This window comes from Pezoporus occidentalis, unplaced genomic scaffold (assembly GCF_034315485.1).
Source record: "Pezoporus occidentalis ecotype Australia unplaced genomic scaffold, CSIRO_AGI_Poc_V1 ctg117, whole genome shotgun sequence".
NCBI classification, from domain to species: Eukaryota; Metazoa; Chordata; class Aves; order Psittaciformes; family Psittacidae; genus Pezoporus; species Pezoporus occidentalis.
This window is the reverse complement of record NW_026912961.1, coordinates 2,112,398-2,130,772: the sequence shown is the minus strand read 5'-3', so window position 1 is coordinate 2,130,772 and position 18,375 is coordinate 2,112,398. Positions and strand designations below refer to the sequence as shown.

Sequence of the window (18,375 nt, the reverse complement as noted above, 5' to 3'; positions counted from 1 at the left end):
ATGGTAGAGAAAAACAAATTACTAACGTGGAGGAAAACTACTGTCCGCCCATTTTGCAAGAAAGCAGAAAGGGTACACTGAAAATCCGTGACTAGCACTAGCACTAGCACTAAGGAACAATGGGCTCTAGAAGAAACATGATTCTGCTTTCACCAAATTATAAGCCTCTGAAAGGTATATGGTGTAATTTTTGGAAATTCTGAATTCCTCCTGCTTTCTCTACTTACACTCCTGAATGGTTATCTTGTAAACAATACAGAAAAACATAATTCTTCCAATTACCTGGAGTACCTGAGGTCTGGCAGGAGCACTGCTGTGCACTGGGTCAGAGCTCTGCTTGTGAGAATCACAAGACATGGGAAAGCTTAACACTTAACATCCCTCTGGGTCACATCCCTCTGGTTCACAGTTACCTATACTCTCCAGCTCTGAAGTAGCAACAATGCAGACACAGCTTGGATAGCTACATCCTTCGGCTACCCAGTCAGCCAGAAAGGCCAATGGCATCCTGGCCTGTATCAGAAATAGTGTGGACAGCAGGGCCAGGACAGTGATCTGTACTAGGTGAGGCACCTCAAATCCCGTGTTCAGTTCTAGGCCCCTCACTACAAGAGAGACATTGAGGTGCTGGAGCGGGCCCAGAGGAGGGCAATGGAGCTGCTGAAGGGTCTGGAGCACAAGTGTGATGAGGAACAGCTGATGGCCCTGGAGTTGTTTGGTCTGGAGAAGAGAAGGCTCAGGGGGAGCCTTATACCTCCTGTAACTACCTGAAAGGAGGTTGTAATAAAGTGCGGGTCAGTCTCTTCTACCAGGTAACAAATGATAGGACAAGACGTAACAGCCTCAAGCTGCACCAGGGGAGGTTTATTTACCAAGACTGTGGTTAGACATTGGAACAGGCTGCCCAGGGCAGTGGTGGAGTCGCTGTATCTGAAAGTGTATATAAAAACCACATAGATGAGGCCCTCAGTGACCGTTTAGGGGTGGACTTGGCAGTGCTGGGGTAACAGTTGGACCTGATAATCTTAAAGGTCTTTTCCAGTTGATTCTATGATTCTATCTCTCCTGAACACTTGGAGGGACACAATGACCCTGCAAACTTGGAAAGGGTGCTACAGCTATGCTGTGATCAGTGCAAACTCCATTTCCTCTCTCTGCAAAGTGGGAGAGGCTCAGGAGGCAGGTAACTAATTTGAATGATAATTCATTTTTCCAGACTGCATCTAGCAAAACACATTCTCATTCATGAGTTCTGCAGCAGACACTCCATCCCAGATAGTCACCTGAGGAACTGAATGTTTCTTAGGAATCTCAGGGAAGGTGTTCCCACATGAATGTATCTACATGTACAGAGGGGAAAGCATTAGTGTTTCTATCCCAGATTTGAGAATTCTCTAGTCATTCTTGCAGAACTCATATAGCCTCTCTCCCAACAGCAGCTTTTATCCTTAAAATCCAGATTTACACCTCTCAGCATTCCCTGTAGGAACACTATAAATAGACATGAGATGTGCCCAGGGCACAAAAATCAGAGTTTTAAACAGAAAGCAGGTTACATGTGGAATTTGTAGTCATAGTTCACATCCTTATAAACAATCCTTATTTGTGATCTCCCTACATAAAGAAGAAAACTAGAATACCGGCATACAATCTGTTATGTTTGGACCATTAACAAGGTGAAGGATGTCATCAATATTACAGCAAATCTGGTACCAGTTAAAGCAATCTGAATAGATGGAGCAATCACTAAAACTCTACAGATTCACTTTCCTCCAGAGTGTCAAAAATCCTCCCCACATGCCCTCAAGTGCTGGAGTTCAGTTTGATTCCTGATTTAGCTGAAAGTTGTGTAAAAGCAGGCACAACATTACCAATTACCTAAGTGCCTGAGATAGCCCTGTGTGCTGTTTATTCCAGTGAGTGCATAAGATATCTTGCAGTCATGAAACGTGTCAGAATGATGTTTACTTTGAACAGAAATATACCATTATCTTGTTCATTAAGCAGAAACCTCTCTCTCGGCAAAAAAATTCAACTTAGGATATATTTCTGCAAAGAAATATTGCTACAGGATCCCAGTGTACCTTTGGATGGACAGTATTTTCCCTTTCATTTCCTTCTTCTTTCAAACATATGGTTAGCTGTTCTGTTTCAGGAATAAATGGGAAAGGCTACATAGTTCAAAATGAGAAAAAGAATATTCTGTAGAAGCATATCCAATTTTAATTACAAAGCAGTATCAAATCTGTATGGACACAACAGGAAAACGGAATTTGTTGAACTGGCTTCCCCCTGTATTCATAACCTTTTTTCATCCTTCAGCCTGCAGGATAAAACACTCACAATCCTCCTCCAGCAAACACTTTGTTTCTGCATAAGCAGTGAATCCTCTGGAGACAGAGGAGGCAGAGAGAGGTTAGAAAATGCAGTTCCTTCTGTATCTCTCAGAGAACTGCCAAACAGTATGTAGGGCACAAACCAGCTCTGCAGGTTCACCATGAACATAGCTCTTCTTGTCTTGCCTGCATACTGTCAAGTCAGCGAATCAGGAATTTCAAAAAGGATTTACATGTCACTGTGCTTTGCTGCCTGTTCTTAAAAAAACCCTGCAACTAGGAATAGAGGGGGGAAGAGCCACTTTGCTGCAGTGAACAGAAAAAAAGAAGTTCCTTCCTCAACAGATTAGCCATGTAGCTAAGTCTGAAAGCAAAAAGGCTTGCTTCATAGGGGAAATGGGTAATACAAATAATTCTAGTAGTGCTGAGACAGGCAGCCAGTGAGAAAATCACAGAGGTCAGTTTGGAGCATGAGGGGAGTGAAGACAAAACAGGCATAATTAGCAACCTGCCTGGACATCAAGAAGAATATATTACCTCTTGGACAACACCTGGTGAAGCTTTCATCTTTCTTGGACAACCGAAGCACAGCTTGGCTAAGCAGAAGGGCACCAAAATCACAACTAGAAACCAGTGCTCTCAAAATAACCAAAAGCTCCACCTATAGATGGTGGAGAGAAGAAGGAAGAAGGGGAAGAAACCTAAACCCACATCTGCATCTTCCCTTTAATTTCCTATCAATAAAAGATACAGCTAGCCAGAGCTCTTAAAATCAAGTTAATGGAAACGTATCATATGCAAAAAAAGTTCTATTCTCAAACTACTGGCTATGGAAATGGAAAACTGAAAAGGAAATACAACTTTTTTGTGGTTTTGGACTACAGTGATAGCCCTAATCACAAGGCAATAACAGCATAAATATTCACAGAATAAAAAAGGACTATATGAAGACATATTTTGGCATTATGAATCGAAAAAAAAACATTCAGTTTTATCTGTTTTTTTCAGGACATGAGATATCCACTATTTTTCCTCATGACAAAAATTATGTATCATTATGTATAATTTCCTGTAAACAAGACAGGATGTGTAAATAAATCCTAGAGGAAAAAAAAAAAAAGATGTGAATATTCATGTAGAAGAGTATGCTAGCGGTATTAAGAGTTTTAACAGGAAATTCATCTAGGGAGGAAGGGAGGCTTAGTTTTCAAAAATCATTTTGTTTCCTCTTGCTATATGAAAACCCCTGCAGAACATAGAAACATTTCCATTTTTCCTGAACCACACTGGTATCATTCAGGAGTTCACATAACAGCATAAATTTAGTGAACAGGCAAAAATCTGCACTATTCAGACTGAAAGTGGTGGATGTCAATTTAAAAATATATAAATTCCATTAAGACTTTGGCGAAGGGAGAAAAAAATGTAATATGAGTTGAAAGGAGACAGCCTAGCAGACCATGAAAGTATAAAGATTTTTCTCATTTTAAAATTGAGGAAAAGAAATAAATTGGTAAGAATAAATTAGCTAATGAGTAGGAAGGTGAAGAAGCTGAAGTTTCCAAGGTACAACCTGTTTTTTATAAAGAGTTTCTAAATAACAGAATAAAACAAAAAACAGGTGTGAACACTGGAAGGGTATAGTCAATACTGCCATCTTCTCTGCAATGCACCACATAATCAATGAACACAGCTGGAGCCTTGCTCTCTTCCCCACACATACCAGCACCCAACTCCTGGGATTTCTTCTCCTACGGTAGTATTTTCCCCCCCTTTACTTAAGTTAAAATTCAGGCCAACTACAAAGGTTACTTTGTATATTCTCGTCATCACAACATGAATTAAGCACTCCCTTATAGTGTTTTCCCCAGAATTACACCATAAACTCTCCTGGGTAAAACAGAAACCAGCCTCTGATTCTCAAGAAGCTATAGGATGAAAATTGCTACATGCACAGAAATAACTGTGCAGATTATTGCTCATTTCTCACTTAGGTGTACCACTCTTTTTGCTTTAATGCCCACAAACCAGCAGCATCGTTTGGTATGGGGACTGACAATTCCTGCTCAAGTCTTCTCTGTTCTGGTAACTGTAAAGTCCCAACTGCCAGACGGTATGAGAAAACTAATCTGGAAATCCTGGCAACGTGAATGGATTCTCCAGTCAAAACAGAAAAGCCTCCCTGGATCTGCACCTAGCAACTGGCAGGGGCACCACAAGCTGATGGAGTGATTTCATGTGAGCAGCTGAGTCTGCATGCTGAATCACTCACAGCACCATCTGTAAAAGCCTCTCCTGTTTCCTCTCTTTCCCCAGGATGGAGCTAAAGAAAGTTCACACAGAGCAGGAGCAAATAGGGTCTGTGTGTCCGGTACACTCCACCTATTGGCACATTGAGCATCTCCAGGTCATCCTGAAGTCAGCTAAGCTCAGGCAGGCGTTGTACAGCTTCAGAGTTCACCTTGCATGTTAGGTAACTAACCCATCTAACGCAAGAGCAACCATCACTCTCTGACTGTGCAGTATTTATCTTTGTTACCCAATTTTAAAGTAACAAAATGAAAGTGAAGGATCACCTGTCTTTTACCCTGAAAAGCCTAAAGAAATGGGATTAAAAGTATGTGCTGTAGATCTCTATGGTGTGCACAGCACTCCATAGAGATCTCATCTGCATTTTTGCAATTAAAATAATTCAAATAAACTACCATGTCTTGTTTCTCAGTCCATTACGGGGTTAGTGTCTGTAAAAATAACAACAAAAAACCACCCCCAACTGATGTCCTGATCCTGTGGAATACCTTTGTATTACTCTCTTGACAAGAGCATTAAAAAAAAATAAATATCAAGAACCTGTCATCCCAGAAGAGATTACAGGTTCAGATCCAAGATCATAGCCACAGATCCTAAGCACAGCTATTTTATACACACCTACTAAAACCAGTCCTATTCCTCCCACCAAATGTTTAAGATGGCCCACAAAATACTTCAGATTTTCCACTTAAAAGCATTATGAGCACAGTTACCATTTCACATGGTTTAGTATCTGAACTGTAAATTATATCTTTAAGTCATTCACAAAATCTTTCTTTTTCTCTCTGAAAACAGAGATTGCATGCATACCAAAACTACTAAAACCCTCAAGCATTTTGGGGTGTTGAAACCCACCACCCCTGCTTGCAAACTGCAAGGACATTGCCTGCCAAAATTCCAGTCCATGCCAATTAGCATTCTTGCTGACCAATTCCCAGGCACTGCCTGGTAAATAGAAGCGTCCAGGATCCATTCCCACAAGGCAGTTCACATGGGAACTCTATTTCAGAGACAAAAACGTTAGACTGGCTTCCAAGCCTGGAAATACTGCAAATACACCACTGCAGTCTGAACTTTACGTATCATTTTCCACGGGATTTTACCATTAACTTGCAGTTGTTTGTGACTGCTTTTTGTTCTCTTTATATTTAATAAATTATTAAGTCCTGTTGTAATTTCTTCTCATACTGTTCGGATTTGGGGGCCTAAGGGAATTGTGTATTTGTTTGTTTTAATTTTGAATCCCATTTCTTTTTTGCTTCTGTTGCAGATACATGAAAGACCAAAAAAAGTGGGCATACAAAGTGATTGTATTAAAATGGTTTTACGCAGAAATACCCAAAGTTGGTTTTGCAACGTGTGCCCTTTTATAGAAGTTTACATTATTACAACATCAGGACAAAAGATAGCCAGGTGCAAATCTTTTATTTAAGCCACAATTCTCTTGCAAAGAGAGTTGCTATGAGACAAATTATCATTGTGAGGTAATATACTCGCAAGAAGCAATGAACGTCTTCAATCCAGACTATTTACTTCTTCATGTGGTTCAAGTAAACAAGGGAAAAATAACAAGTGTTTTTAATGAGTATGTTGACTCACTTAACATTTTTCCAGATGAAGCCTTTAAAGAGCAAACAAGCAAACATTTTGCAGCCACTTAAGTTTCTTACTGAAACTATCCTGAATGGCTGGATTTCGAACTCTTCTGGTGAAAAAGAACTCATGGTATATAGCCCATACCTTCTCATTTCTGGCTATGAGCAACGCAGAGAAACTTTACACATACACTTAACCTTATGCAGATTGGTGTGAAACATTTTATCTCAAGTTTCCAGCATTATTTTCAGTCAGGAGAAACTTTTCCTCTAAATGTAAGAGTCCTAAAACATCAGCGTTCATTCTTCATCCCTGAGGCCTCCTTAATCGAGTTTCTCAGTAACTCCCATGAAGAGCAACCATGAGTAAGATGGTTTACTATCACATTGTAAGTGTAAATTACTGTTTACACTTGGTCTACTACTGCCATAATTAATCATTAGCTGGAGAATAGCATCTATGTCAAACAGCAAAGGCTGATTACCAACACACCTCCATCAAAGACAATGTGTTAAACCCTGAAAAGATGAAAACAGGAAAGCTTTTATGGACTGAATATCAGTAGCTGGAAAGGATAAAATAAACAGCAAAGAAGTAAAGGAAGAAAAGTGTCTAGGGGCTTTTGTTTGTTTAGGTTGGCTTGGTTTTGTTCTTTTTTGTTCTTTTTTTTTTTTGGGGGGGGGGGCTTTTGGGTGGTTATTTTTTTTTTTATGACATTAAAGAAGGTAATGATTTAATTACAGCTGAATTATCCCAACTATGTTTTCACTGTCAGACAAGGAGTTAAAACAAAGTAAGAACAAGTTAATCCAATGTGAACAAAAAGATGATTCGTAAGGTCTGGGATGGGTCTCTGAGAAAGCAAGGCTAGCGAAAAAAATGAGGCTGTATTTGAGCAAACAAAGAATGAAGGAACAGGTAGCAGCTTCAGCTGAAGGAAGAACTATGAGGAGATATTTTCCACATGCAGCTGGGAAAGACACAGCAGAAGTCATCTGGCAACAGCTTGACTTTAACAGGAAAAGGAGAAAAAGACGCTATGAATGCTATGAACCTTGCCAAGAGGTTGATACTATCCACTCGGGGGAGTGAAAGGGGAGCGCAAAAAGAGAGAGGGAGAATAAGGAAAATACGAAGAGAGGCATTTTCAGTATATTTGATTTATTAAGCCAAAATATGCAGAAGAACAGAGTCCTGGCTACAGAAAACAAGCATTTTATCCCATAATTACTCTCCAGTCCTCACATGCCACCTGTTTTTTTTTTGAGAAAGAACTAAAAAATCAGCTGTCATTTCTCTCATTCTTTAACCTTAGTGTTTAAACCTTGAGATTTTAATATACTGTCTGTTCCAGGGGGCCAGCAACAACCAGTAGCAAGCAGGCAAAATCCAGACTCACAATTTCACCTTCCCATAGAAAAGCCACTAATCTTTTCTTTTGTTAAAGGTAATATGGGGAGCTTTGATACACATTATTAAATCATTCCTGACCTAGTCAATCTATGCAAATACAATCAAAAGAATACAGTACTTGCTCACCAATTATCCATTTTGGCGCTAATCTTTGGCCAATTAAGTCTGCCAAATGATTGATGATTTTCAGCTGCCCACTATATCAGATCTGTATCAGTGCACTGAAGATGCCTAGACAGAGGAAAGCATTTCAAGGTGTAAGAAGTCTAAGCCTCATGAGGTGCCAAAAGCTTTTTCAAGATGAAAGACTCTATAAAACTCCTGCAAGCAGAAAGCACCCTGTTATCTCAGAGGAGCCACGTTCCACCTCAGGAGATCAAGCCCACGATTTGCAGTTTGGAGATCTAAGCTGCATGGTATTATTGACTTTTCCAGCTGCTTTTTATTATAACTACAGCTCCACCCCTACTGTTCAGCCAGCATCCAAACATGTGCAACAGTAAAGAATGTAAAAATCTGCATTCAAAGCTGTGAGAAAAACAAAAAGGTGGGTAAAAGTGAAAAGATTACACTTACACTTTTAAGCAGTAACTATCCTTTTAGCTTGTCCCTTAACTTTGTCTGAGCATACCTGCATTTTTCACATTTTTTTTCCTCCACACTGCAGCACCAGGCCTCACCAATATATTGAAATACTTAACATCTACACTGTTTGTACTTACTGAAATACATGTTCATCTTCAATCCTGGATTAGACAAGTCCTTACGCACACATCCAAGTTCCCCTACCTTTATTTACCAGCAATCAAAACATGAATTACAGTGTCAATTGCAATACACAGGAAATCCACAGTTAAAAGGCAAGATCATCACCATTAGGACAGAGAAATTACAGACTTCGTTCATTAATAAGACAACATGGACTGCGGAATAAAACTAATTCAACATCATTAATAATCCTTATCCAACACAAAAGTAGTTTAGTACATACTGGATAAAATCCTGCATAAGCCAACTTTTTATTTAAGAAAAACAAGAAGGAACAGAGTTTGTGAACTGGTAGCAACATGGAAGTACAAGTACGTATGTACTTTTACCCTACCAGAAATAGAGAAACCAATGTTAAGCAAATGCTGACCTCCACAAATACCTGCCAAAATCCATCAAGACAATTACTTTCTTAGTTTGTAATGAGAACTCCTGACACACTAGTAACTTTCTAATAGCACTTTCTATTCTTATTTCCTTTTCTGCTCTGGAAGGAGCTAAGAGCACATCAATAAGTGATATTAAAAAGAAAACAAATTACTGCAAATTTAATCAAAAGCACAAAATGACAACAGAGGTAGCTTTAACCCATCGGTTTAGCTTGATTAGAGAGGCTTCTCATCTGCAACTGTCACCAAGAGTACCTGTTGTAACTGTACAGTTAGAGGCTCAAGCATGAAATTAAGAATACAAGCCCTAGTACGCAGTTTCCAATATGCGTCAACAGAACACAGCACAGAATCTATTCAAATTTGCGTCTCCTTCCTTATCTTGCCTTACTATTTTGGACTGTTACAGCATCATCCCAGCAGATCAAGGCACTTGCCGTTTACAGTTCTGACATTGCTTACAGGATAAATATATATTCACTAAATCTCCTGCCTGCTGTCTACATAATCCCTTAACCTTTCCCTTTCCGCAGCTATGGTTCTCTGCCGCCTTCTCATTTCTGGCTTCTCTGCTCTTTTCATGCTCATGCTGCCTTCCCTTTCCCACTTTTTCCAAATTGTCGACATTTTGCGTATCTTCACACTGAGATTCATGGTCACTATTCTTTAACTTCACAGCCCTCTTCAGCATGCTGTTTTGGTTTTTACACTTTATTAAGGGATGGGAATGTTAAAGAGATGTTAAAAAGAGTTCTCTGGTTAGCAGATTTCTATTAAATTTAGCATCTGCCTGCAAGACACAGACCAAGCAGAAAGTATTAAGCAAGAAGGCAAGTTTCAAGTCATCAATGTGCTACAAAAAGACCTAGACAGGATAGGACACAATTGGGGGGGGGAGGTGATTTAAAAATCAAGTGAATTTTTAGCCAAACTAAAAGCAGCATTATTCATTCAAACTGCACAGAAACTACTCCTGAATTGGACAAAAAAATAACCCTAAGAGGCCACCTTACACTATTCGACCACCAGCGGCTTTCTCAGATGAACCTTCTCAGATTTTGTCACCCTCAATTTGACTTCAGAAAAAAAAAAGGTAAAATATCTAAGAACATACCACGAGTAAAACAAAGCTTTGCTCTGCTTGCTTTCTTCCTGACTTCTAAGCCAGCTTTTAAAATTACATGTTCTCCTTGCTCAGAAGCTGGGTGCACTTAGAGAATCAAGTTTGTTCTTCTAAACAGCAATTTGATAATCATTTAGATACATTAAACAAAAAATCAGTAGTATAGCCAGGGGATTTTGGGGGATACCTATACTGGTTTTTGTTTGGGAAAGCTAACACAAAGGAAAATCTGCATCATTATAAAGGCCTGCTTATCACACAAATTTACATATGGGCTGAGGCACAAGAAGATCCAGTCATACGGTATTTCTACAAATAAACACACAGATAACAAAGTTCACTACCACTCTCAATAACAGGTTCCAGCTGAGAGAAAAGCCTCATTCATGCCAACTTTATCCTTGGTTGTGCATAGCTTGACCTCAGCAGCTCAAGAAGTAAAGTAAAACTTTCATTAATTTCAAAAGTAAGTAACATTTAACATAGCATTTTTCACGAATGAGCTTTTAGTTTTGTATTAACCTCTTATAAATACATTTTGAGTTATAATGGTTACTAATACACACTAAAATTTTATAAACTTACAGAAACAGTAGCAGTAGTCACTTCACTTAAATGAGGTATACTGAAGCCCACACCCTAAAGCATGCCAGTGGCACCACTGAACCCAAGTTGTACTTACGTATTTAATAGCAGTCTATCATACTGACAGTTAACTTTACTCAGAACTGAAATAAGCACAAGTAATCCTACAGGATAAACTAATAAAATAAATAGATAAACAAAACTAACCTCACTATTTAAGATACTGTGCTGGTTTTGGCTAGAGCAGAGTTTGTTTTCTTCATAGTATGTAGTATGAGGCTATGTTTTGGATTTGTGCTGGAAACAGTACTGGTAACTGTTATCAACAGATGGGATGTTTAGCTACGGCTGAGCAGATGCTTACACAAAGTCAAGGCCTTTTCTGCTCCTCATCCCAAATCACCAGCAAGCAGGCTGGGAATGCACAGGGAGTTGGGAGGGGACTCAGCCAGGACAGCTGACCCCAGCAGACCCATGGACTATCCCATACAGTGTCATGCTCAGCAATAAAAGCAGGGGAAGAAGAAGAAAGGTGGGACATTGGAGTGATGGTGTTTGTTTTCCCAAGTCACCATTATGTGAGATGGAGCCCTGCTGTCCTGGAGATGTCTGAACACCTGCCTGCTGATGGGAGGTGGTGAATGAATCCCTTGTTTTGTTCTGCTTCTGTGCACAGCTTTTGCTTTACCTGTTAAGCTGTCTTCATCTCAACCCACGAGTTTTCCCACTTTTACCCTTGTGATTCTTTTCCCCACCCCACTGGAGTGGGTGCAAGTGGCTCTGTGGGGCTTAGTTACCAGCTGGGATTAAAACACAACAAATGTTTAGGCTATTGCTATGAAAAGGTTAATTAAATGTGTGAAGTTACTGCATGAAGCCTGAAAAAAATAGAAGTTAAGTGCTCATAATGCCGATGACTCAGAAAATAAGTACCTCATTAGTACCTCCAGAAAGGAGGTCTTCCTGCTGCTCCAGACACATTTCCAATAGTTTTGAATACCTGCTTCCCCCAGTGCCCTCTTTCAAGCCTTGGTTCTGTGCTTTATCAGGCAGACTGCACAAGCAGGTCACCACTCTCTCTTGCACATGGAAACAAACAGTGGCCACTTGCTCTCCAGGCTGTTTTTCATAACCTCTCAGTTTTAGTGTTGCCACTATGACTTCACCTTACTGCTGCAGTAAGACTGCCCCGACATACAGGCCCAGAGAGGCCTCACAAACAAACAAAAAACATGGGAAAATAAATGTCATCACAAGAATTAGTTAAACATCCCTCGGCCCTAGCCCTTTCCTGTGTCTGTCACCACTTCAGCTAATTTGCAATAACGAATTCTCTCTGATGATGAGGACGACACACTGAATCATGACCTTTGAGTTGCAAACCTAGCCTTGAGCAACTTGGTGACCTACATGGCGGCTGCACAGCTCGATAACTAGTTGGCTGGAGTCTGCAAATGCAAATCCCCACAACACCCCATATGCTGTCACTACACTGCCTGCTATAAAACTTAATTTCCAAAAGCAGGCTTTATTAGCCTGTTGGCTTGCTGAAACACTGCTTTAACAGTAAAAACAAAAGCATACTTTATTTTACTTCCTAAACACTCTGTAATTTGCATCAGGAGACAAAAACAAACACACACCCCCCCCCCCCAAAAAAAAACACACACACACATATATGCAGCACCTAAGTAGATCTGCCCCTGCCTTCTTTTTCTAAACTACATACCAGTGTTTTAGCTGAGTAACACACACTTCTAGCTGTACATTTTGCAGGGCCAAAGACATACAGTGCATCCACGGTGATTTTAATTAGCTGACATCTCTGCACTGAAGTGGTACTGAGGCCCTCTGATACCATCCTATGTGTACAAGCCAGCTGCTGGAAAGATATACTTGAAAAAGTAAGGTTTGGCAAAACTTAGTGTGCTAAAATGCAGAAAATCATCAGCTATATGTACCACCATCCAGACTAGCTGCGTATCTCCCCTCCTTTCCCCCTGAAAATGCATAGCTAGAATTTCAGTCATCACTGTTTTTTTACTGCATCCCATGTCCTTAAAAGACTCTGTTGGGCATTTCTCAGTGTTGTAGAATTAGGCTTTCTTATCTTCTTAATGACCAAAACACAGCTGTCCAACATGTTCCAGCTGGCACAACCCTGGCATCTCTGCTGCTAACCCAGAAGCGCATCATCTGGGCTATTTGTCCTGCTGCATATGCAGCGATATGCATATACACAACTCACAACTTCTATTTTTTCCATTCAAAAATGAAATTAGCAAGTTTTGTCCACATTGTGAACTTCAAATAGAAATCTGATTGAAAGACTACAGACAAGAAGTTGAGTGAATTGAGATTTGTTAGTCTAATGTCTTCACAGCTATGCACATACAAGAGGATAAATCAATTATACAGCTAAATTATATCTCCTCTATAGATACAGTGATAGGTAAGGGGTAGCTAGAGATAGAATTTAGCAGTTCAAAGCATATGGCATAGGAAGGAGTGAAAGGTAAGTCAAAGCTATGAAATGTCATCATTAATTGCATGTTTCTGCTGAAGTGACCAAGAGCAAAGTAGTTCCTCATCCTAGGATCTGCATTTACATGTTCAGAATTTCAGTACCTAAAAGGGGAAAAAAGAAAACAACAAAACAAACAAAAAAAAAAACAAAAAAACACACGAGGAGCCATTCACACCTTTTAAACATTTCTGGTCAGTGTACAGACTCAGGAAAACAATTCTAGATGAGTTTATAATAGAATTCAATTTTCAGGATTACCCTCAGAACTACAATAGTGAAAAAAAATTCAGCTGTAGCCTAAAACACTTTTCCCCTGTATACATGTGGGATGAGCCACCAGGACACAGTAAGATTCAACTGGTTCTGAGTTCATTTCCTCACCTTGCACAATGTAACACCTAAAGTAATGACTACTTCTTTCTACCCTGTGGGCATCAAAGGGCGTATTCTTAGCACTGGTAAATCTGTTGAGCACTACAAATCTACAGAACTGTAATGACACCAGCTCAGATTCTGACATTAAATCATCACTGTTTAAAGACACTAGTCTTTAAAGATGCCAAACTGCATTGGGCTCCGAGAAAAAATACTCGAGGACCATTCTGCTTCCTACCCATTATGCTACAATCTCTTAACCACGCTATTCATTAACAAGAGCACTACAACGACACAGGTGCAAGTTTCAGTAATCTCCTGTTACTTCCAGGCTGCATAATATTTGAGTGAAAACTAGTACACAGGTACAGATCAGGAGAGGAGTTTCTGTAGAGCTGCCTTGCAGAAATGGACCTGAGGGTGCTGGCTGACAGCAAGGCGCAGTGTGAGTCAGCCATGTGCCCTGGCAGCCAGGAGGGCAAACTGCATCTTGGGGTGCTTCAAACAAGTGCCACCAGCCGGTCAAAAGAGGTGATTATCTGCTGTATTTAGTGATGGTGCAGCCTCACCTCGAGCACCGTGTGCCGTCCTGGGCCACACAGTTTAAGAAGGATGTAAAAGGTCCTTGATTGCATTCAAAGGAGGACAACAAAACTGGTGACAGGACTGGAAACCATGTCCTGTGAGGAGAGGCTGAGGGCTATGAGTTTGTCTAGGCTGGAGAGAAGAAGGCTGAGTGGTGACCTCATGGCTCGCTGCAGCTTCCTAAGGAGCCGACGTGGAGAGAGAGCTCCTGATCTCTTCTCGCTGGGATCCAGTGACAGGACGTGAGGCAATGGTTCAAAGCTGCCCGAGGGGAGGTTCAGATGGGACATTAGGAAGCATTTCTTTACGAAGAGGGTGGTCAAACACTGAAACAGGCTTTCTAGAGAGGTAGTTGATGCCCCAAGCATCTAAGGTGCCTTAAAAAGAGGCATTTGGACAATGCCCTTCATAATATTCTTCAACGTTTGATCAGCGCTTAACTAGTCAGGCAGCTGGACAAGATTACAATTGTAGGTCCCTTACAATTATTTTAGTCTAGTCTAGTCTAGTCTAGTCTGTTTTCTTTTGGTCCAAGAAAAAAATGTTGCTTGCATCTCATGGCACTTGATTTTTTTCAGCCACAGTAGGTTTCTGCATAAGACCACCAACTTGATTTAAACCTGTGGATATTTTATACCACCAGAAAGACAGAAATACCGACTATGAGTGACAAACAACATCCTGAAAAGCTACTCGCATCTTCTGATCTGGATGTCAAGTTCATCTCAGTGATTTTATGAATGCCATGGAAATTTACAACAGCGTAACTTGGTTTCTAACACTTGCAGTTTAAGAATCTGTAAGACTTCCATACGCATCAGAGTCTGGATCTTGTTAGGACACCTGAAATACTGCTTTCACACACTACAAACATTGCTGCTACACCAGAAATCCACGCTCCTTACTCTTCGCCCTCTTATCGTTATTGCTTAAAGGAATAAAAATGAACTAAGTAATTAAGAAGAGGGACTACAGCAAGTTGGACTTTCTTTCCAACAGCACAACTACTATCACTGAAAACCCTTCCATAAGTTATCTTTTGCCTGGAAGGAAGAGGAAAGGGGAGCAGCACTTCATTTTCAACTCTGCCTACCACCTCTGTAACAGCGTTTCCTCTATCTGCACGCCGCGGGCCTCGCTCCCGGTGTAGGGCTTTCCCGGCCCCGCAGAGCAGGTCCCCTCAAACACCAGCTCCGCCGCAAGATGCGCCCACCGCGCGCTCCGTTACCGCGCTGCGGGACGGGGCTGGAGACACCGAGGTCTCCCTCCTCGCCGGGGACCGCCTCTCCCGGAGGTCGCCGAAGCCCAGCGGGCTCCTCCTGCCCGCGGGGATGCCGTGCCGGGGGTGCGGAGCACGGCGTATCCCGCGGCTCCAGCAGCGGCCGGACGGGCTCCGTGCCGTGCCATGCAATGCCGTGGCGCAGCGCCGCGGCGGGAAGCGGCGAGAAAGGCGCAGCTGCCCGCGCCGCAGGTGCGCGGAGACCCGCGCAGGGAAACGGGGCGTGCGGATGCTCCCGCCGCGGCCGCGCCGAGCCGCTGCCCGGGCCCTGCGACCTGCTCTGCGCCGGAGGGTAGCTGCCCCAGTCCCGGCCCGGCTCTGCGCTCCCGTGCTGGGGTGCCGCTGCCCGCCGAGACGCCCCGCCGCCGCCGCCCCTCTCTCCCCGCCGGCACCTGGATGTGGCAGGAAATCTCGGAGTCGTCCAGCAGTCGCACGGTGCATTTCATCTCCGCGCTCAGCGACCTGATGCTGGAGCTCCGGAACCGGATCATCCCGGCAACCCGCCCGCCGCCGCCCCTCAGGCAGGCGCAGGGGGCCAGCCTGCAGCGGCGCCCGGCCGACCGCGGCACGGCGCGGCGCGGCACAGAGCGGCACGGCACAGAACGGCACGGCACAGTGGCGGCACCGCCCCTCAGCCCCGCGGCGCCCAGCCACCGCCCGCCATCCTCCCGCCCGCTGAGGCCGGGGCCGTCGCTGCGTCAGGCTGCGCTCCGCTGGCCGGCCTCAGCATTCTCCCGCGCCCGCCCCCAGCACGGCACCTCTCCGCCCTCACCTGCTCCCCACCGCTACTCCTCCGCCCAGCGGACCCCAGCTCGGCTCCCTACGGGGCTCCGCGCCGTCGGGATGCAGGAAAAAGGCAGCCCCGAGGGGCAGTCCTCAACGCGTCTGTTTGCCTTCTCCGCCACAGGCGAGCCGCGCCTGGCTGTGCGTGCACCTGAGCCAGTGGTACCCCGTGGTCCCCAGGTACGCCAACACTGCCCTTCGCGGGAGGAGGGCCGTGTGAAGTATACACATATGTAGACGTTTTGTTCTATATATTACAGAAGTTAGAACAGGAGATGGGTACGCTGTAAGGAAACGGAAGAAAACAATGCAACTTCATGTAAGAGGGCAAGTCTTGGAAACTTGTTTCCTCAGGGGAAAAGAACGGTCCATTAAGGAGGAGCAGTCTCGCCCTGTTTGTTGTGTAAACCTTGAAACAGGGATTAGCACTGTGTTGGAAAAGAAGCACTTCCTTTTTAAGTCTGAAATGCAACACAGCCAGTGCGCAATGGGATGTGGCTGAAAGTCTACAAAGAGAAAAATAGTGTTGACAGCCACACACAAGGTGTATTTCAGTCATTTCACCTCGCTGTCATTGGCCCCCTGTAAGCGTCCATATTTTGAAAGTAGTTTTGTGTGAATGTAATGTTCTTTGAAAATCCAGTGGAAAAGCCTAAACACCGCTAGTCCTGTAATCTCTTCCTTCGGCTTCCTGCTGGACTGCTAACAGCAGGAAATACCGGCAACCACAAACAAATGAGAAGCATATAATGCTCACTAGCGTCAGCTAATAAATATGCAAAGTCTTTTAATATGCAACATGAAAGAATGTAAGTATATGCTTCTTGTAAATGATAAATGCTTCCAACTGTGTAATGAAGAGTGAAGCAAACCAGCGAGTACTTAAAACCTCAATAGTCACAGTCAACCTCAAAGTTTAGAAGACGGTCTCTATCAGCCACGACACCTTCTGTAGACACACACTCATCACTAATAAAATAACATTTTTTGTCCTACAGTCCTTCAGCAAGCGAACTCAGTAGGGGCAGGATTTCAGCCCACATGTAGATTGACTCTCCCACAACACAGATTTTCCTGCTTACAGTAGAGAATGAATCTTTTCTTTCTAAACCAAATATTTTACCTTTCCCTTCAGTCTCTGCAGCACACCTTTCACCATTCAAAAGGGGAACTAGAAGAGGGAGCTGAGCCAGATTAAGCTTTAGGGACCAGGTTAAAGCCTACCACTGTCAAAGGGGGGTTTTGCTTGACTGTTAGAATGGTGAGTAGAGGAATGAGCTGCCCAGAAGTTCTTGGAATTACAGACACAGTGATGACTGCAGCATGAAATTCACATCTCCAAACTGACAGTTGCACAGCAAGTGTGAGCTGGTGTGAACCGGCAGCAGCATAGCAGCAGGAGCACAGGGCACAGCAGAATTTTACTTGCCCGCTTTAAAGACAGGTCATTTATGTCTTCTTGATACTTTGCTTCTGTGATACACCACAGCATTTGAGGTGCCTGAGAGCTCTGTGCGGTGCCTGAGAGCTCTGTGAGACACCACAGAAATACTAGCACAGAATGTGGCAGCTGTCTAGACGGATGTTGCCAAACCCATGCGCGATCAAAAATTAATATTCTGACCCACAGGAAAAAAAAAAAAAAAAACAAAAAACAAAAAAACAAGTCAGGGGTTTTTCCTTCAGTGACTAATCATCACAGCAACTTTAGTTCTTTGACTTAGTGTTTATAATTTAAACAGGTACACACAACATATTTCCAAACACTCAAAAGATTAATCCATAAATACAACTGCTGCAGCTGTAAACACACCTGCCCATGGTCAGATTTTGGGCTCCAGCATGAGTAGAGCAGATACACAATTCACTGTTCTAACAGGGCTACCCACCACAACTCACTAATCTCCTTCCTGTAGGCCCACACCTACCCACTGCCTTTGGCCCCTTGGGTTCTCACAGCCAGGCCATACAGCATGTACAGCAATTAGCCGTGGCTCAGAGATCATGGTGCCATAAGGAAACAACAGTAACTGTATTAATATTAATGGAAGCACAGGACAGTTTAGATTTGACTCAGTTCCCTTCTGCAACAGGATTAGGATCTCCAAATCTAAAATATTTCAGCTGCAGGATGGACATTAGCCTCCTCCAGAACATATCCTAGAGAGTGAAGAACGGGGGTTGAGATAGCAATGAACTGGTATTTCAAGGAAAGGTTTACTATAGTCAGGGAAAGGTTTACTGTAGTCAGTGAAATGTGAGTTTTGCTCTGAAAGTCACAAGCTCCATGGGAAAGCTAGCCTCCT

The 18,375-nt window shown here is 42.8% G+C and overlaps 1 protein-coding gene across 1 annotated transcript in view; it reads right to left on the bottom strand.

Moving 5' to 3' along the window:
- Nucleotides 1-15,962, bottom strand: part of FRMD3 (FERM domain containing 3) — a 136,458-nt gene extending 120,496 nt beyond the window's left edge. Inside the window, exon 1 of the mRNA XM_062640675.1 lies at nucleotides 15,679-15,962. Within this exon, the coding sequence (XP_062496659.1) occupies nucleotides 15,679-15,777 (99 nt within the window). The 5' untranslated portion in view covers nucleotides 15,778-15,962. The remainder of the gene's footprint in view (nucleotides 1-15,678) is intronic.
- Nucleotides 15,963-18,375: the final 2,413 nt, after the last annotated feature.